The sequence below is a fragment of the Cebidichthys violaceus genome, unplaced genomic scaffold (assembly GCF_023349555.1).
Source record: "Cebidichthys violaceus isolate CVI_PGR_0920_01 unplaced genomic scaffold, fCebVio1.0.p SCAF_21, whole genome shotgun sequence".
Taxonomy (NCBI): Eukaryota; Metazoa; Chordata; class Actinopteri; order Perciformes; family Stichaeidae; genus Cebidichthys; species Cebidichthys violaceus.
The window spans coordinates 8,051,196-8,073,571 of record NW_027176384.1 but is presented as its reverse complement, the minus strand read 5'-3'; the positions used below and the strand labels follow the sequence as shown (position 1 = coordinate 8,073,571).

Genomic DNA, 22,376 nt, shown 5'->3' with positions numbered 1-22,376 from the left:
CCTCTAACAGTTAAGGTTAAGCATTGACATCTAATAGTTAAAGTTAAGTATTGATCTCTAATAGTTAAAGTTAAGCATTGACCTCTAATAGTTAAAGTTAAGCATTGACCACTAATAGTTAAGGTTAAGCATTGACCACTCATAGTTAAGGTTAAGCATTGACCACTAATAGTTAAGGTTAAGCATTGACCACTAATAGTTAAAGTTAAGCATTGGCCTCTAATAGTTAAAGTTAAGCATTGACCACTAATAGTTAAATTTAAGCATTGACCACTAATAGTTAAGGTTAAGCATTGACCACTAATAGTTAAGGTTAAGCATTGACCACTAATAGTTAGTTAAGCTTTGACCACTAATAGTTACAGTTAAGCATTGACCACCAATAGTTAAGGTTAAGCATTGACCTCTAATAATTAAAGTTAAGCATTGACCACTAATAGTTAAGGTTAAGCATTGACCTCTAACAGTTAAAGTTAAGCATTGACCTCTAATAGTTAAAGTTAAACATTGACCTCTAATAGTTAAAGTTAAGCATTGACCACTAATAGTTAAGGTTAAGCATTGACCACTCATAGTTAAGGTTAAGCATTGACCTCTAATAGTTAAAGTTAAGCATTGACCACTAATAGTTAAGGTTAAGCATTGGCCTCTAATAGTTAAAGTTAAGCATTGACCACTAATAGTTAAATTTAAGCATTGACCACTAATAGTTAAGGTTAAGCATTGACATCTAATAGTTAAGGTTAAGCATTGACCACTAATAGTTAGTTAAGCTTTGACCACTAATAGTTACAGTTAAGCATTGACCACTAATAGTTAAAGTTAAGCATTGACCACTAATATAGTTAAGGTTAAGCATTGACCTCTAATAGTTAAGGTTAAGCATTGACCACTAATAGTTAAGGTTAAGCATTGACATCTAATAGTTAAAGTTAAGCATTGACCTCTAATAATTAAAGTTAAGCATTGACCACTAATAGTTAAGGTTAAGCATTGACCTCTAACAGTTAAGGTTAAGCATTGACATCTAATAGTTAAAGTTAAGTATTGACCTCTAATAGTTAAAGTTAAGCATTGACCTCTAATAGTTAAAGTTAAGCATTGACCACTAATAGTTAAGGTTAAGCATTGACCACTCATAGTTAAGGTTAAGCATTGACCACTAATAGTTAAGGTTAAGCATTGACCACTAATAGTTAAAGTTAAGCATTGACCTCTAATAGTTAAAGTTAAGCATTGACCACTAATAGTTAAATTTAAGCATTGACCACTAATAGTTAAGGTTAAGCATTGACCACTAATAGTTAGTTAAGCTTTGACCACTAATAGTTACAGTTAAGCATTGACCACCAATAGTTAAGGTTAAGCATTGACCTCTAATAATTAAAGTTAAGCATTGACCACTAATAGTTAAGGTTAAGCATTGACCTCTAACAGTTAAGGTTAAGCATTGACATCTAATAGTTAAAGTTAAGCATTGACCTCTAATAGTTAAAGTTAAGCATTGACCTCTAATAGTTAAAGTTAAGCATTGACCACTAATAGTTAAGGTTAAGCATTGACCACTAATAGTTAAGGTTAAGCATTGACCACTAATAGTTAAAGTTAAGCATTGGCCTCTAATAGTTAAAGTTAAGCATTGACCACTAATAGTTAAATTTAAGCATTGACCACTAATAGTTAAGGTTAAGCATTGACCACTAATAGTTAAGGTTAAGCATTGACCACTAATAGTTAGTTAAGCTTTGACCACTAATAGTTACAGTTAAGCATTGACCACTAATAGTTAAGGTTAAGCATTGACCTCTAATAATTAAAGTTAAGCATTGACCACTAATAGTTAGTTAAGCATTGACCACTAGTAGTTACAGTTAAGCATTGACCACTAATAGTTAGTTAAGCATTGACCACTAGTAGTTACAGTTAAGCATTGACCACTAATAGTTAGTTAAGCATTGACCACTAGTAGTTACAGTTAAGCATTGACCACTAATAGTTAGTTAAGCATTGACCACTAGTAGTTACAGTTAAGCATTGACCACTAATAGTTAAAGTTAAGCATTGGCCTCTAATAGTTAAAGTTAAGCTTTGACCACTAATAGTTAAATTTAAGCATTGACCACTAATAGTTAAGGTTAAGCATTGACCACTAATAGTTAAGGTTAAGCATTGACCACTAATAGTTAAAGTTAAGCATTGACCTCGATGTCATCATTTGTATTGATGAGATCCAGTTTTTTCAGCAATACAGTTCACTCTCAAAACAACAGCATGGCTGTAATGAGGCTACTAACTCTGAATGATTCACATTACATTTACCTGATGGAGCAGGCTCCCTAATCCAAGAACACGTCTAGGTCTACACCTCATTTTCATTCTTATTTGGAGCCAATATACATTTTTTTTTTATTTTGTAATACCATGATATAATACCATCACTGCAAAACAAATAAAAATACTGTGATATAAATTTTTGATCATATCACCCATCCCTAGCACAAAGTCTGTCTTCTCTTATCCCACCAGAGTCCTGCGCTCTGTCCTTCAGTATGCCCAACAAGCGCAGCTTGACGCTGGACTTCATGATTGAGCCAGGTCCCGGTAAAGATATGGGCACAGCAGCCCCCAATGTTGCTGGGTTTGCCTGAAGTCTATTTCATCCATCTTATTTTCCTGCGACTGGACATTAGCCTGAAGCATGCTGGGTAGTGGAATAGCTTAAGGTCCTTTTTGGGTTAGCTTAGCTCTCCAGTGCCATCATCAGGCAAAAACTGCCACTTAGTGTCTTGCAACATCAAATGCATTACCATATGTCCTCAAAGTATATATGAAGCTTAAGAAGTGTGTGTTGTGTGTGCTATAATCTCTGTTTGTCATTGACTCTGTTGCTAATGTTAGCTAGCAGTGAAACAATGCAACAGCAGATGAATTAGATACATGTAGATAAATTGACAAACCCTGTGTGTTGCCCATGAGGGCAGTGCAGCAGTGTACAGAATCCAGAATCCTCTTTCTGACAGCTGACAGGACATGCTTGGTCCTGCTGCCTTCACCGGGCAGCCTTGTGGGGTTTTCTTGCAGGAATCCACTCCACGTTGACACATCTGTCTGATAACACCAGCACAATGGTGGTGCAGGCAGAGCAGGAGAGAGAAAGGGAGGGAGGAAGGGAGGGCTGTTTAGCAGCACTCGCACAAGCAGAGCTGCCTTCACCCGGAGCAAAGCCCATGGAAGAGACAGCCGTGCTCCTCCTGCTCTGCCTGCCTCCTTAACTCCTGCTACAATTCCTCTGGTGAGTCAACAAGCTGTGGACTTTAACGCGGTTGTGTTTTGTTACGATGTGTGCAGTGTGCATATTCTCCTGGAACGCAGAGACTGTGAGATTTGCCGTGCAGTAAGGCATATGCTGAGAGGTTATTTATTGGCAGTGTAGGTTGTGATGCAAGATTCACACATGCTGTTGCCAAGACTTTCTTTCAAAATATGAGCGAAATGAAATGAGCTGCTTCCCCGTGGCTCTGAGCTGTTTGTGTGCTGTTTCAGCTGGCTGATTCAGAGGTGCCATTTCCTCAGCAGCTCCTGTCATCACTGCTCACTGGATGCTTGTGTTTATGAAGAAGCAGTCAATGAGAAACCAAATCAGATCCAGATGCTCGGTTTTCTTGGAGCATTGCCTCGTTTTATCACATCAGTTGTAACTAATGATGAATTTGAGGTTTCACTCTTTTCATTCATATATGGAGGCAAAATATGCAACATCATATTTCTTGGTGTAGAAAATTACAAGACAGTCTCTAATTCTATTTTCTTTTTGTTAGTTGAAGAATATCTATGTATCAGGGATAGTAGTCGCAATGTGTGTTCTATTTAAAAGAGGTGGAGAATTTATTTCCATAACTATATGTCTATTAGACATTTTTAATTACTATATTATTAAATATCTATTAGCAGGTAGAACATCACCAAGTATATCTATGTTCTATATATTAGGAGAAGGAAATCAGAATGTCTTTCTTTTATCTCTTAGTTACCTTTAGTTATGTTGTATCAGTAGTTCAAACAAAATCACAATATCCATTTATTTAGTATTAATTAGTTTGTGTCTGTTAAACTAAATGTGTTTGTTATCTATTAGATAGGCTGTTGTGATTGTCTACCACTGATTGATAGGAGAAGAGATGTACCTACCTTCATATACACATACCTGGGTACCAGTGACGTGCGGTGAGGTTCGTGGCTGGTGAGGCACTGATTTACAAATATATGAACCCAATAGAGTAGCTTAAATCACCATTCAATTGGCAGCTTGCACATTGACTACTGGTTGTTTTTCATATTTCATATCAGCATTCTTTACTCACACATAGGTAAGGTACATATTTGATTCCACCGGGAGCGTTTCAGAAGCGGAGATTCTCGCGAGCGCCACCCGCGAAAATCGGGAGATCTGTGTAACAACCCCGGATGTATAAAGAGAACAACAAACACATAAAAGGTTACTTTACCTGTCCGACGTTGAATTGCTGTTGATTTGGTCATATTTTCCTGTTTTTTGAGACATTTTTAAGCTTTGATATAGAATCTTACATTTTTTTTCTTACATTCACAGTCTGAGGTGAGGCTCAGCTCATCACTGCCTCACCTCACGTGTCTCCTCTCTGTTTGAACAGGACATGCGCTAATTCAGCGATTTTGATTATAAAAATGCTTGAAATGATTGGAATCATACAGAAATTACATTTATAGCACAGATCAGTAGAGAAATATTCATTTTTATTTTATTTTATCATTATTTGTTTTTTACTTTTCATGATGACACCTGCCTCCTCCCTGCTGGGTACCTATTCAGAGCCAAGACTTTGCTGCCGTCTCCAGCTGGCAGTTGGAGTGCTGCAGCAGCAGCAGCATGATGTTGACAGTCACATCAGACAGCTCGGCTGATAGATCAACCGTGTGGACGGCTTCGTCATATTCCTAAGGGCTGTGAGGACGGGGAGTGAAGGATGGAGACGTTAGAGCTGATGGATACTGTGGAAGCCGGACAAAGCTTTGCAATTATACACAGCTAGAGAAAAGCCTCTCCATCACAGCGAGCAATAATGTTCTGTTTCTGTTGTGTATCTATGAAGCTGGCCCTGAAGACAGTCGAGTTTCTGGTAAACAAAGTGATGGGAACTGACTTGGGCACAAGTCTTGACATGAGGAGGAAATTCTGAATGGAGCATGACCAACAGCAAACTACTTATTTTTGATCTCTCTTTGAAACCAGACTTCAATGCAAATTGAGTGGAAAGCTCAATTTTCACTGTGGCTTAATTTAGCGATGCAGTGCAGTTAGTTCCCATCCTGTTGGTCTGACCTGTTTGTGCCACTGCTTGTTTGTGCATCGAAGTCCACACAGCACTGCCCTTTATGTGCGAGCTAAGGCATGCAGTAGATAATGTATAGATCTTCACATCTCATGAGTGCCTTTTGTCTTCACGTCTCTTGTCCTTACTCCCAGGAGGAATCAATCACTGTCAACTTTAGTGTAACTGCTACAAACAAATGAGACCATGGGCCAGATAACTGGTAGACCTTGTTTTTGTTACTTTCTATCAGTAATGACCTAATTGTGCTCACCACGGCCATTTCTGAGATCTGGGAATATGGCAACATTCCTGAAAAGAACTTACCTGGAAGGTAAAACAATGACCCAAACCGTACGTTGTTTTGCTGCGTTTATGTCGTATCTCTCACACTCCGTCAGAACAGCTGTGGATTTCCTCTGCAGTGAGAGATTAGCACCAACATTCCAGGTAGATAAACTGGATAAACTGCTGGTTCGCTCCTGTTTCTTTCTGCGTTAGGAGTCATTGCAATGCACTGTTCCCAGATCTCAGTATGACTCAGCATGACTACAATGTGTGATAATACCTGATGAAATCAGGTAGGCTTTAGGGATCTCATCAACGCTGGTGTTGTTTTCACCTCATGAGTCTGTGTGAGGCATCATGGTAACGTGGTCCTGGAGACACCTGCTGTATGGGAACTACCACAGAGGAGGTTTAGAGTACTTCTACAGGTGTCCGTCCGTCCGTCTGTCCGTCCGTCTGTCTGTCTGTGCAAGGATTTTGAAGGCAAAGTGTGAAGATGGGTGTGGTACCAGCAAGGAAGTAACACACACTTTATACTTCTTTATACTACTTTGGTCTCTAGTTTTCTGTTTGACTTACTCACACACTGAAAAGAGACTTTTACATTAATAGTTATTTCACCACAGAATGTATGAATCCATTCTATTGACAGATACTGACGTTCAATCAATTAATCATTTAGTCACTAGTCAATGGTGTGATTGCGATTAAGCCCATTAGAGTCACACAACCTCTAGCATCTTGTGCCAACAGCTGTCTTTTCTGTTCAGGTGAAAGGTAAAAACAGCCTTCCATATTTACAACGCTTCCCCTATTGTTTTATGCAACACACTGAATACTGAGTTGGAGTCTTGGAAGCCTTTATATAATCTAGTGATTGTTTTGCAGCTTTTTTTTCAGGGTATTTCTGTCTTTTGAACATGTCAGTATTTTAACATTTCACATACACTATGATTAATATCAAAACAATAATCAATACATTCACAGGCTAATTGGTAGTTGCAACCCCAGAAAATGCATTAGAGGCTAGTAGAGGTTGCCAGTTCCATTCTTTTTTATTTTTTTTTCACCATTGTCTCAAAAAAGTAGAAAGTAGTGTCCATAAATGTATGTGAAAATACTGCACGTTGCCCCTTTAATACTTCCTAAATGTGAATAACATTAATGTATGTGTGATTATGTGATATGAGCAGGTTTAAGTGCTTTGTATAAAATGTATGACTTCATCCAGCGGCTGAGTGCTCATGTGCAACCCATCACATGCTAGCAGTAATGGATAGTTAATGGCAGGTCTTGAGGCTTAGTCTAGCATTGCCCTCATTGGAAGTTATTCATCAGCCAATCACTTAAAGTGTGAAAATGTAAAATGAGTGGGTTTTGTCTGGCTAAAGGCCAGAAGGACGATGATATCACTGACCTCTTTATGCACTGAGAGACTGTGGTCTGTGGCGTCAAGGCTAACTGCAGCTGACTGTGACGACGATGATGACGATGATGATGATGATAGGTGGAGAGGAAATATGGAGGAGAGGATAAAAGGACAGACGGAGAGAGATGGCCTCTATTCCTCCCAGATTTCCATCTCCAGTATTTCTTTGGGTTGTCTCTTTGGTGGAATCCTCACCTGGCCGACGGCGCTCGACTACAGGGATCTTCATCACAATTGCAATCCCATCAACCATCTGTCGCAGTTACCAATAGCAACATGGGAGCTAATACAGGACTGAGATGGCAATATGAGTGATGTGCTTTGTGTGGCACAGGGAATATAGTGGGAGCAAATGCAGAAAACTTGAAAGCATGAGAAATGTTATATATTCATCTGGTTTCATTCTATATTCATCTGCCATTTGCGCAATATAAGTCCTAGCGCACCAGTTCAGAAACAAGAGTTGTACAGGCAGCTGCGATTTGGAAAAACATAGAGAGGCAAAGAGCGGCTCCTGTGTGTATAGAAGCACACAGCAGCAGTGCTTGGAGGGCATACACACTCTCATAGGTTACTCTGCATTCCAAGTGGAGCTCTGCTCACACAAATCAACAAGACTTTTGGAAATCAAGGGAGACATTTGCCCTTCTATGATTGGTCACTTGTAACGCAGCCCCACCCACACAGACTGCTGTATGTCACGTCCACCATGTTGGAAAGGTAGTAAACAAATACAATGTGTATTGAGCAGACACAAAATTGACTGTTGCTCTCTTGATTTAATAAAAAATTATATTATTAGTTACTTATTTGACTTAAATTCAGTTAATCAGGCGGATCTTACCTCTCGCAGTGCGACGTACAGCAGTGGAAACGATCAATGTTAAGAGGACAAGAGCCTCCGTTTTTCTGAGCTGATACCTCTGTATGTGAAATAATATAATTTCCTAATGAGAATATGACATTAATCACCAAACTTCCCATTAAATGTGGGATTTAATGGTTTCAGTTAAATTCTGTTCCTGCTATGTTATAATATGTGCCTTCAATAAGCAATAATCACATTAGGAAGTTATTATTGCTGATTTAGCATAAAAATAAAAACTATGGTTTGGTCTCCACCAACTTCTGAGAAAATGTCTGAGTCTGAGTTGCTAAATGCTCCACTATGTTCACCAGCTAGTCTCTGACTGTCTGTGTGATGCGGAGCAGATAGTGAACAGCGGCTTTATCAAAGGTTCTTCACTGGAAACTGCTGCTGCTGAAGACAATGTCAGAAAACCACAACAATTGGCTAACAGATGCTAAAGCTCTATTGAGCTGCAAAGATTAACTGTAGGTCTCTGTGGTTTTCTCACTGTGACATTTAATGTTTGATCAATTTAAGATAACACATGTTTAATAATGTAAGTTTAAGTATTTGTATGGCACCATGGACAATATTAAACAAACCAGAGTTAGCATTAAGCTAACTTTCAACACTGCAGTGCTTGGCAGGTCGGAAGCTTGTAGCTAATAAATGTGTATAACTTTTGGTGGTATCTTAAAGCTGTAGGCAAAAGTAAGGAAAACAGACCCAGGCTCATCATTACTTTGATGAAAACAGCACTGTGTTGTTTATTGTATCAAGAACTTCTAGTTTTAAAAAAATGACAATTAATTCAAATGAGTGCATGTTATTCAGGCACCACACAGCTCAGACATAACCCACAGGTAAACAGACCTGTCCTACAGCACAGCGTGTCTCTCAGCTAACCTGATTAAGACTCTTCTTCTCGTCATATTGTGAGAGAGGAATGCTTTCTGATTAAGCAACAAAGGCGATTTGTTGTGCTGCTGGGTCTCAGTGTAAGAAAGGAGCTTTGGCTTGTTGCTGGTTGAATGTGTTGGCACGCTCGTCTGGACGGCTTTGTGTGAGTGGAACTGAGTGGAACAGCACATTAACTCGACAAGCCATGTTGGTATCTGAGGTAGAGCTGCTTAGGATACTCCAGCAGGAGTTTCTACATGATGAAATATGAGCAGAGATGGAAAGGTATATCAGCCTCCGCAGTTAACTATCATCATTATACTCTGAGATTTGTCAGTCCAAGATCAACTTCAATTAGCTTAAGCTGCACTCCATTAGGCTCAGTTTGTTTCAGCTCTACCTTGTCTGCTTTAGCTGTTGTTGGCCAACAGCTGTCTGTTTGTCAAACTCATCTATCATGTTTCACGTTGTTGGATTCAGCTGTAGACTCATCTGTACTTTGTTAGACTCACCTGAACTTTGGTAGACTCAGCTGTACTTTGTTAGACTCATCTGTACTTTGTTAGACTCATCTGTACTTTGGTAGACTCATCTGCACTCTGGTTGACTTATCTGAACTTTGGTAGACTCATCTGAACTTTGGTACACTCATCTGAACTTTGGTAGACTCATCTGAACTTTGGTACACTCATCTGAACTTTGGTAGACTCATCTGTACTTTGGTACACTCATCTGAACTTTGGTACACTCATCTGAACTTTGGTACACTCATCTGAACTTTGGTAGACTCATCTGAACTTTGGTAGACTCAGCTGTACTTTTTTAGACTCATCTGTACTTTAGTAGACTCAGCTGTACTTTGGTAGACTCATCTGAACTCTGGTAGACTCATCTGTACTTTGTTAGACTCATCTGAACTTTGTTAGACTCATCTGTACTTTGTTAGACTCATCTGAACTTTGTTAGACTCATCTGTACTTTGTTAGATTCATCTGAACTTTGTTAGACTCATCTGTACTTTGTTAGACTCATCTGAACTCTTGTACACTCATCTGAACTTTGGTAGACTCATCTGAACTTTGGTAGACTCAGCTGTACTTTGTTAGACTCATCTGTACTTTAGTAGACTCAGCTGTACTTTGTTAGACTCATCTGTACTTTGTTAGACTCATCTGAACTCTCGTACACTCATCTGAACTTTGGTAGACTCATCTGAACTTTGGTAGACTCATCTGTACTTTGTTAGACTCATCTGTACTTTGTTAGACTCATCTGAACTTTGTTAGACTCATCTGTACTTTGTTAGACTCATCTGAACTCTGGTACACTCATCTGAACTTTGGTAGACTCATCTGAACTTTGGTAGACTCAGCTGTACTTTGTTAGACTCATCTGTACTTTAGTAGACTCATCTGAACTCTGGTAGACTCATCTGTACTTTGTTAGACTCATCTGAACTTTGTTAGACTCATCTGTACTTTGTTAGACTCATCTGAACTCTGTTAGACTCATCTGTACTTTGTTAGATTCATCTGAACTTTGTTAGACTCATCTGTACTTTGTTAGACTCATCTGAACTCTGGTACACTCATCTGAACTTTGGTAGACTCATCTGAACTTTGGTAGACTCAGCTGTACTTTGTTAGACTCATCTGTACTTTGTTAGACTCATCTGTACTTTGTTAGACTCATCTGAACTTTGTTAGACTCATCTGTACTTTGGTAGACTCATCTGAACTTTAGTAGACTCAGCTGTACTTTGTTAGACTCATCTGTACTTTGTTAGACTCATCTGTACTTTGTTAGACTCATCTGAACTTTGTTAGACTCATCTGTACTTTGTTAGACTCATCTGAACTTTGTTAGACTCATCTGTACTTTGTTAGATTCATCTGAACTCTGGTAGACTCATCTGTACTTTGTTAGACTCATCTGAACTCTGGTAGACTCATCTATACTTTGTTAGATTCATCTGAACTCTGGTAGACTCATCTGAACTCTGTTAGACTCATCTGTACTTTGGTAGACTCATCTGTACTTTAGTAGACTCATCTGAACTCTGTTAGACTCATCTGTACTTTGGTAGACTCAGTAGACACAGCTGGACTTTGTAAGACTCGGCTGTAGTCAGCCCAGCTATAACATCCTTGGCTGTATTTGTCTGAACTATCATTTGCCAACCTCAGCTGTAACTTGCCAGCCTTTGCTGGCACTTTACAGGGCATTTGCTGCCCAGTGACATTCATCATCACTTATTTCACATCCTGCCATCAGTTATCAGCTGAGATTAACATACTGCATGACACATTTAGATCTTGTGATACGTGTGGTTTACTGTGGCTCAGTGGGTAGAGTGGGTCATATCTAAATCACAAGGTTGGCAGTTCCATTCCAGGCTCCTACCGTCTGCATGTTGAAGTATCTTTGAGCGAAACACCGTACCCTTAAGATATATATATATATAGCAGATCACTGCTCCTAAAAGTTCTTAGGATGATTTAGTCCGATTTCACGTCATTATTACAATCACTTAAATGGAAGAATTCATTTATTTAGCTGTAAAGCGAGAGATGTCTGTATATGTTTGTATTTTTATGTGTGTGTGTGTGTGTGTGTGTCTTTGTCCTTTGCATATCTCAAGAACCGTTCCACTGATCTTCTTCATACATGGAGGGTGTATTGCTGGGGACCAAAGGATGTGTCGATTTGGACAGATTCAATATTAATGAACTTTGAACAAGCAAGCCACGGCGCTCTGTGCGGCAGCGGGGGCCTACTGAGTGGAGCCTGACGTCCGAAGCGGTCCTTTACAGGCGGCTTATTAACCGCAGTTTTTTAGCCGGATGCTCAAAATAAAGTTACAACTAAACTCTTCTTCACTTACTTGGAGTCAACGTGCGATGAGCGGTTCTCGACAATTCTGCAAGCAGCACTTAAACAGACCAAGCAATTTATTTTTAGTGCGAAAGTATCGAAGCACAGTCAGTGACAAACGCTCACATCTGTAACGTAATGTGACGCATATGGTGTTGAAAGATTGCATTGCTCAAAACTATTTTCATTTTCAGTTTAGGTTAAGTACAATTTAATAAAAAATTCAACCTACAAATTGCTCTTTTGGTATTAGTATTAGCCTTTCATTGATTGTCTCTCCTCCCCATAGAGAGGGGTTCAAACATCAGTGATCAGGGAGGGTGACTGCAGAGCGAGGAGGAGGAAGCAGAAAGAAGCAGGGAGGTAAAAGGTCAGAGGGATGGAGAGAAGCAGCTGGACGAATGGCAGACAGACAGGGACCTCATTGAGACGGTAAAGGAGAAAATGAGAGGGAAAAGGTCGGGGAGGGGGCAGCGAGAAGAAAGAAAGAAGCAGATATGAAGAGAAATCCAAGAAGGAAGGCTGGAAGGAAGGAAGGGTGGGGGCAGGGCTGTCAGCGCTGGTGGCCTTTCTGAAAGGTTAGTGGCCTGGCCAGAGGGAGAGACGGTGAATGGCAGCCGCTCTACAGGGAGGAGAGGAGAGCTGTGGTCAGCCTGTGGATGCAGGGCTACAGGGCTCACACACACACACACACACACACACACACACACACACACACACATAAAGGGCCATCTGACAACAAGGCAGCTTTTTCACATGGCATTTAAAGCAAAGCACGTTCATCTACACTGACGGCTAATGACATTAAACATTAGCTGACATTTAACATGGACAGAATTAGCTGATTATTGTACTATTGTTCAAAGATGGTGCCTGTGTGTGTGTGTGTGTGTGTGTGTGTGTGTGTGTGTGTGTGTGTGTGTGTGTGTGTGTGTGTGTGTGTGTGCGCCGACATGTTCTAATGTCTGTGTTTGTCATCCACCATGATACCTGGTGCTTCGTAGATGTACACAATGTGTGCAGAGAGATTGTTTATTCAGATGTCAGCTCTGTGGTAGTCAGCTCCCGTGTGCAGATGTTAATCATGTAAAATGTCTTGTGTGTGTGTGTTCCGTCTGGGTAAGATGTAGCTGTCATTTTCTGTACAGCAGAGCAAACTTTAGAGTTTAAAATTCAATTTACAAAGTAGACAGACTCGCTCTTGTTTTATGGCTTCTAAATGGTTGACTAGAACGTGTGGCTTTCAATGTGACTGTGCTCAACGGCTAGACAAAAAAAAATGCAGGTCCACAAAGTTCTTTTCTGCTCATATTTCTCTCATTTTTACATCGCATCTTTGTCTGTTGGCGCCATATAATAGCTTTGACATTTGCTCTTCCATTGGTTGTAATAAAATGGGTTATCTGGACATTTTGGCATATTCTGTTGTTCACTTCACTCTAATTCTCTTCTGATAAGGATGGCAGCTTAAAAGCCATGAATACAGTGTGTAAGGAGGATTGGAAAAACCTTGCAGTGGGATGAAAGGTAGACAGACAAATGGAGACAGATTAAGCAACCTTATCCCCTAGATAATATGTTTATATCCGACTAATTTGCTTTGCTTAATGTGTTAAGAGGAAAACATATCACTGTCTGGATTACATTTGCAATCCAGGAAGTGTGGCATCCTTATAGTGCACAGAAGTCATAAGGAGGTCAGGGTGGGATGCTAGCAAATGACTTAGACATTGCGTTGGACAGTGCCAACATGCAGTGCTAATGCAGTAAGTATTGTCTCAGTTATATAGCAAGTTGGAAAGCAAAAGTCTGGAGCTCAAGATAGTGGATGGGTGTGTAGCATGTGTGACTTTCATAGATCAGAATATGCATCCCATCACAGACCGGCAATTAACGCTTGCCTCTTATTCACCCTAACCACAGTATTTCAGTCTTAACCATACTTTGTTTGCCATATTGGCACGGTTATGCTCGGTCTCACCATCCTGCGGAAGCGCAGCAACTTTACAGCTAAACCCTTCATTTGCACCTAAAGTCTTAAACTGCATTCGGTCTTCCCTCGGCTCTTCCCTCCCTCCGCCAGAATGAGGCAGTAGTGTCTCACCCACTCTGCCCAGTGCATGCTTTCTCTTAGTATGTTGTACGCTCAAGAAGGACACAACAGCTGTTTGTTCATTACAGAGGGCACTCGCAAGACATGGCTCAGTCAAAACTGTGTTTGTCTCACTAACTGTGTGACGCCATCACACAAGCCTATAATGCAGCAGGAATGGAGCTTCTGCAAGGTGTCTGGGCACACTTCATAAGAGCTTTATCCTCATCCATGGCCCTCCTCAGAGGGATGTCCTGGGCTTCTCTGTGCCCTTTCATCCGTTTCTACCTGGGAGATGTATCTGAGTCCTCACTGACTCATTCAGTCTTAAATGTGCTAGACGGCAGATGAAGTGTTGATCTGGTGCTTTTACGCTAAAAAAGCTCCGATCATCACGGATTAGCTGGCTGCACTATGGTACATAATTAGCATCCCACGCTTCTGAAGCTGCACTGCTGTGTGAAGAGAGTGTAACATCACTTGCCTATGTTTCTCCACATAGGGCTGACATGTTGTTAACCGTAGCTCAGTCCGTGCCTATAAACCTGCCTATAATGCCTATTTTATTTCAATCATTTCTTAGTTTACTTTTAACATATCAGCGGTCTCACTGAGCTTTCTGTTGTTACTATTGACTTGTTTTTGCTGCTTTGACTGTCAAAGCACTTTGTGAACTCTGTTTTTAAAGGTGCTATATAAATAAAGTTGTTATTATTATTATTATTATTATTATTATTTTGTATGTTTGCCAACCGGTGTATGTTTGGTTTCACACTGGGACATAGACTACATCACTTCGCCCTTAACCCAATAGTGAAGGCTCTTAGAAGGTGAAGCCTATACGTTACAGAACGTTATGTATTGCAACTCCTGATTCTATGAGTAAAGGCCCAACCCTCGAACCTGTGGGCCACTCTGGCGCCAGCAGAACTGTCTGAGTGTGGATGTTAAGGGGGCCCCTGCAGGGCACAAAGGTGCAAAAACAAACTTCATGACTGTGCATACCCACAAGGATGAACCCAATAGGGACAGCTCTTAGAGGGCTACGCCTTAACTCATAGAACAATACACTTTTCTAGTGTCTACTTTTTATGTGCTTGGAACTGCACCAGGAGCCTGCTTTGAATTGACTCTTGTCTTTGTTCTCTTTGTTTATTCCGTCTATTTGCTGATTTATCTGTCTTGGCCTGACCTCCTGCATCTCGTTTTCTCTCTTGCCTCTAAAACAGGCTGATTTCTACCAACCAACGAGCAAGAAGGGCTTGCAATGAAGGACTACTTGACTCTTGTTTACTTATATACATACATAGCCTATAGCTTGCTGCTATAAAGCATTCAAGTGCTGGGTTTGCCTTCTTGGCGTCATCCTTAAGGTGGACATGGTCTCAGACACGGTTGCTTGCTGTCTCACTTTTTAAATAACGGATTATTGTAGCATTCCTGCTAAAGTCGCCTTCTAATCTAATTTGCAAACATGAAGACACGTTTTGTCCTGAACCTTAGCTTCTTGAACGATCGACCAAACAAACGAAAAGGTGCGCCGTTAACGTCAGTTAGCAGAATAGATAGCTAATTAGCTGCTCAGCTGCAGTACATTAAACAGCAAGTAAACTGGACTGCAAATGCTGGTGTGATCCTTACTCGTCAATAGCGCCAACGACACACTGTCTGCCCATGACATGTAGTCTACAGTTATTACAGTTATTACAGTCACAGTGTCTACTGTGTGTCTCTTGCTGGAACACCGGCAATCTGGCAGCCTTCCAGCTGCTGTCAATCAAACACAGACAGGCTCCAGTCCAGCAGAGACAAAAGGAGCATTTCTGATTAGAACACATATTAATAAAATGCATTCAAAACGTTGATATCATTTTTACTACAACGAGGGATGACAAAATGTGGTTTCAGTTGGACTTTAACCGTTTCATGAACAAGTGGGCTGCTCGCAGTTTGTTTTGTGTTGGGTTGAGAAAAAGTCACGCAAAGGACATTTTGAAGGGATCAATAATTAATTTCTATTAAACTAAACTAATAAAGCAAGGAATCCGTGTCTGTCTGTGTGTAAGTGTGTCTGTGGGGCTGTCCTTGGCATATCTCAAGAGCCATTCATCCAATCACCTTCACACTTGCTGGGTGTGTTGCCGGGGACATTCAACACGTTCAATATCAATAAGCTTTGAATAAACAAGCTCTGCAGGTCAGCATGTTGTCCGCAGCGGACAGACAGCGGCTCGTTGGCTGTAGTACTTTTTTGCTGCTGAATGCTGGATACAGCCTGCTAACGCTACATGAATGCTGAATAACGTTGACGTCAATGAGCACGAGCATTCAGCCTAAACAGTCATTGTAACTCAAATAACTTATATCTTAATTGCCGGCTAACTACCTCCTCATTATATCCATGCTGTACTTCATAACCGTGGTTATTAATTAAAAACAAGAGACTTATACTCCCATTTGGAATTTACCTCAACTAAGTGTACCTCTTTGATGTTTGAAGCCGTGCGTGACTCTGACCTGGGTTAAGTAGAAGCACACAGTAAGTAGTATATTGTAAGCGCTTTGGGTCTTTTCTAATTTATTTCAAGGTATAATTCAATTATTTTCATATCTAGACATCATAATAAATCCATAACTGTTACGGGTCCTTTTAGCTGTCTACCTCTGGTGATTTTCTTCCTTATTTCACGGATGTTTCTGACCGTGAGTAGCCGTGACTTGGGCGTGTGACTCTATTGCGTCATGGCAGGTGTGTTGCTGAGGACCCAAGGAAACTCAGTGTTGAGTGTCAAGTTGTTTATAAAGCTGTTCTCCAGCAAGCAGCAACACCACAGGCCAAACATTGGCCTGTTCTGAACAGACATGTATTAAACAAGCACTGCACTAGTTTATGTGAAGAAAAACCAAACCGACACCCTCAGGTGGTGAGCAATAAAGCCAACAAGGAAGAATCAGAAACAGCTCATCAAATGGCCACTTGAGGCTGGCTCAAGCGAGTAAATATCCATAGACCTCCATGTTAAAATGGCCAACTCTGCAGCAGAAATTTACATGTTAACAGCCTTGGTCTTTAGCTAATATACCCTTTTTACATTTTTAATACAGGTCTCTTGTTTGAATTCCACCAAGGCTTAAAGTTCGGCATAACTAAGGGTGTGGCTCCTCTTTTGTGTCTTTTGTTTCGGGACCTCTTTAAATGTGTCGTCGCATCAATGATTCATTCATTTCAATTCATTCATAAACTCCATCACTAATGTTCAGCTAGATTTCTGCACATTAAAAACACATCATGTGTCTCCTCCGAGGAACTGAAAATAAATTTGTAATATTTTCAGGAAAAAGTCGCAATATTACGATTGGCTTATTGTCCACATACATTTTAACTTCACAACCTCCAATAAAGTGCAGCTCACATTTTCTTCCGACAGCATTTCAGTTGGATGCATCCCGGAGTAGAGCCAGTCCCAAAGAGAACAAAGCTGTCTCTAAGAGGCAGCGACACAGAGCTACAAACAAACTAACTGTTGGCTACAGGAACACTAAACATGCACATAAGACAAAGGAACATATTCATTACGACTTCATTCTCCAAATCTCAGATAATTATTATTTATTTCACACAGTGGACTTAATGCACCGTAGTGGATGACAGCCTTTTGGTTTATCTTATTCTCCATAATGTTCAGCTGCATTAGAGCAACAGCAGCCTCAGCATCTTTACTTTCTGTGTTATGGCACATTGCAACCATTGCTTTTGAGGTTGCATAGTGGCACCGACTTTACTGGAGGCATTGTTGTGTCTGTGAGTCGCGTTGTAGCAGTTCCTCTAAATAAAAGTGCTCTGCTACTTTCATGTATTTATTAGCGGGGAAACCTATGGAAACCTATGGCCTTTCCAGCCCCCTGGACTGGCTCTCCTCCAGAAGCAGGGGACTGAAGTAACAGAGCTATCCCAGCTACGGTGTTGCCCGGCTGGCTAGATTAGTCCCAGGAGGAGCCCCCTACCCTTCACTCCGTGACTTCCTCTGGCTATTGCACATCTGGCGTCCCCAGATGTAGGTATAAAAACGGTGCACACGCTCAGCCTCCATCTGCTGCCAACACATGCTCACCCCCCAGAGAGCCCTCTGAGTTTAACTCAGGACCCTCACTCAGGTGAGAGGTGACGGTAAAGAATCAGCCGACTTACCTTTTTGTTTGGATGATATAAGTATTTATGATATACATTTTCGGTGTGTGTCAACATAAGAAGAGTCAAACTAGTGTTCTATTAATAGACATTTTGGCTGAAGGTGGAAGGTTTTTTTTTGTGCTTGCTGGCTAATGGTGATTAATGCCAGTGACCACACACACACACCAATGCAAAATTTGAGGTCAATGTAATTTATAATGGATTTGTATTGCAGTTCTGACAAGAATGTGTGTGTGTGTGTGTGTGTGTGTGTGTGTGTGTGTGTGTGTGTGTGTGTGTGTGTGTGTGTGAGTGAGTGAGTGAGTGAGTGAGTGAGTGTGTGTGTGAGTGTGATCTTGAGAGTACTAGTTGTCTGTCATTAATGGCACTGAAGGTTATCTGAATGATTGGATTAAGGTCAGATTAGGATTAGTTGAGGCGCTCTTTGAATGCGTGTGTTACAAACTTTCCTCCTAACTTCATTATCATTGTCATCGTGTTGTCAGGGTCGATAACAAAACTCTTCAGGAGTCAGAGAGAAACAGCCGAGGGAGAAGACGAAGGGATAATGCAAGAAAGAGTTGGAAAAAAAGGGAGACGTAAAGAGGCAATAGGACGAAGTTAACAAGCAAGATATAAATATAGGTGAGAAATGAATCGTCAAAGAAGAGAGTGAGAAAAAGGAGTGAGATTGAGACAACACAGTGAAGTGAGACAGGACACAGAGACAGTGAAAGAGGAGTGAGAGTGATGATAAACTAACAGTATGGAAGATGTACTGAGACAGAACAAGGCAAGAGACAAGAGACAGCAGAGTGATAAAAGACGGTGCCGTCACTATAATTACAGACCTTCAGTCTTTAATTAGAATCAATTAGTAAACTGATCAAAATGTTGTATTATTAAAATTGCACTTAAATGTTGTGTAACAAAACTCAGAGAGGGGGACAGAGAGGGAGAGGGGGAGGGGGAGAGGGGGACAGAGGGACAGAGGGAGAGGCAGAGGGGGACAGAGGGAGAGAGGGAATCAGTCCACTGTTGTTCTGCTGTAGTCGCTCTCACACAACCAGTCTGCTGTCAACCCGACTGCACACAACGTTTTGGAAGTTCATTTTTGGTCTCGTATGCTCTGTACTGTCTTTTATTTTGGAGGAACTGGACTCTTTTTGCCTAAGATCCAAACAGGACATTATGCTGAAGTTCAGTGTCAGCCACTGCTCCAGGTGTGTGAGGGAGTGTGTTTGTAGTGTGATGCTGACTTTTATCTTCTTATTGTTTGTTAATGATGCAGATGTGGTAGTGTTTATGATGCTGATGTGTACTGTTGTATTGTGTTTTGTATGAATAATGTGTCCCAGCCTCTCTGTCTTTTACACATGTTTGAACTGTCTTGGTGTCGGTGCAGTGACTGAACACTCTTCCTTCTTTCTTCCCCCCCCCCTATCTTTTCCTACAGTCACAATGAGAGAAAGGTGACCTGTAAGCACCCGGTGTCCGGCGTCCCCTCCCAAGACAACTGCATCTTTGTCGTAAATGAACAGTAAGTCTCTCTGCACGCTGACACGCCCACACAGCATTGTAGGCTTCTGATCTCTGTGCTGATTTGAAAGGTCACTGAAAACACTTGTTGACGGATTCATTCATGGAATGTTCATGGACTCAGCTGTTCTGTGCAGCCGTGTCAGTGTGTGAATGTACTATGTGACTTTGGATATACCAGACCCCAAAAATCCTACTCAGACCAGAGCCAGGTCTCAAATCCAGACTTGTCAGTGTGTCTCGGTTTTGGGTCGGTTAAGTTACAGAGAGGACCCTAGAATAGCAAGAACATAAAGCAGCAGAGGGTTATATTGTTGTATTGGACGTCCCTTTATTTAATACATAGAACTTGCTAGATAGTAATACAATATCTGGATATGAACAGACAATGCATTCTGAAAAAAATATGTGCAGCATCTGAATTTTTGTAGTCACATTTGTTTTCCTCGTCACCTGTTTATATATTTTGCTGCAAATGTCGCACAACTTCTTTTTATATTTCGTCACAGTTCAGTAAAATCAGATCACAAGACGAGTGACTGTTAACTCACTCTTTACTCTTAGGTTCTCCAATGTCAAAGGAGAAACATCCATAAATCTGCTTCCAAATCTTAGCATCTCATCTATCTCATTAGCATGCATTGCTAATGAGATTTAGACTTTCCCGTCTGTATCGCAGTGTTCCAGGTGATCATTGTCTGTACGATGTGAACAGGGACCGCTAGAGGCCAAAGCAGCAGAACTTCCAATGAGACAAAACGTAGCAGAATGTGAAATACAGGATGAAACCACTGAACTAGGAAATTGAAACACAAGAACAAAAGAAGGAAAAGTGACTGGAAACAATTACTGAATGAAAGCAGAATTTGTGAGTGGTGACTATGAAATGGCACTGTGCTGTGTGAATATACATTATGCTGATTTTACCATATTAGCTGTTATTATACAGCCCTAATGTTGTTTACCTGGTCTTCATTTGCTCTCTTGGCCTTAATCGCGCTTAGCTATTATTTGAGCCTTAAAACTGACATGTTTATAAGAAATGATGTCGATTTTGCCTCCTTGCAGCTATGTGAGACATGTATGATAACCTTTTATCATTAAAAGATATAAGGCAGTTGCAGTATTTAGCTGTCTGTGAAATGAAAACCCCTGTTTAAAAGGATATAGCATAACTAAATGACGAAGCTCAGTATGCATACAGTAAAGCTTCTTCTGATGCTGCTTTAACAGTCAAAAGTGGAGGACTGCGTCATCTCTAGGCCATGTTTAAGCTCTGAAGGCGACTGTCCTTTTTAAATGTAATAATCAGAGGCAGTGTGTTGGGCGGCCATGCAGCTGTGAGGACATAAACAGAGCGTCAGTGTGCAGCTGATAAGCTGCGGCTCTCCAGCAGCATGGACGTCTACACTGACTGGGAGCTTATCACAGTCTACGGTCTGAGCAACACTCCTAGTCCTAGAACCCATCCTCTCTGTAAGGGCATTGTTGTCTGAGCTTCCTAAAGAGACGGTGGCTGAATAGAAAGCAGAGGACTGTGCTGTTATTATACGTGCAACGAACTTGGGATAATAGTTTGAAACCATTAAGATGCAAATATTTGAATTAGTGCTGGGCAACGATTGCAATTTTTAATCGCGATTAATCGCATGATTTTCTGCGATTAATCGCGATTGATTCCCAAAGCTTTGATGACTTGACCTTAACTGCTGTTGCAGATTTTGCTCATGTTTTTTAAAGAATTGTTCTCTCATGGTGGGTGAGTGTGAGGCAGTGGGGACGGGACTTGAATGCAGAATACATGGAGAACCATTGATATGGTTTGCGTGGGGACTAAAGAGCAGCGTGGACCCTCAGATGGACGGCCTTGGGGCTGGACAGAGTCGGAGCTGAAGACTACATTACATTACATTACATTACATTACAGTCATTTAGCAGACGCTTTTATCCAAAGCGACTTACAATAAGTGCATCAACATTGGTAATCAAAAGAACTACTAGTCACCAGAAGTCATAAGTACATTTCCTTTTCCAAACAAGCATCTAAGAGCATGAAGCAGAGCATAACTCAGAGCCAAAGTACAGTGCAGAAACAAAGAAAAACAGTTAGTGCTATAAGTAATACGAATACAATAAGTGCAACAAACTAGTATGAAAACAATAAGTGCTAAGTGGAAGGCTCAGGGTAGCACTTCCTGAAGAGGTGGGTTTTCAGCCTGCGCCGAAAGATGGGCAGCGACTCCGCTGTCCTGACGTCAGTGGGAAGTTCATTCCACCACTGTGGGGCCAGGACAGAAAACAGCCGTGACCGGGTCGATCGGCCGTCGGGACCTCTGAGCGACGGGGCAACCAATCGCCCCGAGGCAGCAGAGCGAAGTGGTCGGGCGGGGGTGTAAGGCTTGACCATGGCCTGGAGATAGGAAGGAGCTGTTCCTTTCACTGCCCTGTAGGCTAGCACCAGAGTCTTAAACTGGATGCGAGCTCTTACAGGTAGCCAGTGTAGAGAACGGAGAAAGGAAGTTGTGTGGGAGAACTTGGGGCGATTGAACACCAGGCGACTACAGGCAGGAGGCCTGGGTGCAGTGCAGAGGTGGAGCCAGAGACCTCAGACAGGTCTGAGGGCTGGACGGAGGCGGAACAGGAGACAGGAGGGCCGAGCTGCTCTGAGGGTCAGTGGCAAACTGCGGTTTAGACTGGACGTCAGCGGGGACGGCCTACTGGGGTTCTTAGGTGAGACTCTGTGGCTCTGCATGTAAGGTTTAGCTGGTGGTGAGGAGGTTCCACACTGAGACACCCTCAGCTCTTCCAATAGCAAGTCCAGTGGTCAGAGACCTTCTTAGTGGCATTGTGGAAATATTGTGTACAACACTGCAACTCAGTGCACC

At 41.3% G+C, this 22,376-nt stretch overlaps 1 protein-coding gene across 5 annotated transcripts in view; it reads left to right on the top strand.

Moving 5' to 3' along the window:
- The window catches only part of LOC137877326 (pleckstrin homology domain-containing family A member 5-like), a 178,604-nt gene that overhangs the window by 99,236 nt on the left and 56,992 nt on the right, over positions 1-22,376 (top strand). For 4 of the 5 annotated variants that reach the window (XM_068717149.1, XM_068717151.1, XM_068717150.1 and 1 more), the window contains exon 4: positions 19,409-19,492. In XM_068717149.1, the coding sequence (XP_068573250.1) occupies positions 19,409-19,492 (84 nt within the window). Of the gene's footprint in view, positions 1-3,229; positions 3,293-19,408; positions 19,493-22,376 lie in introns of those variants that run through there. The other variant, XM_068717153.1, reaches the window with a different exon arrangement.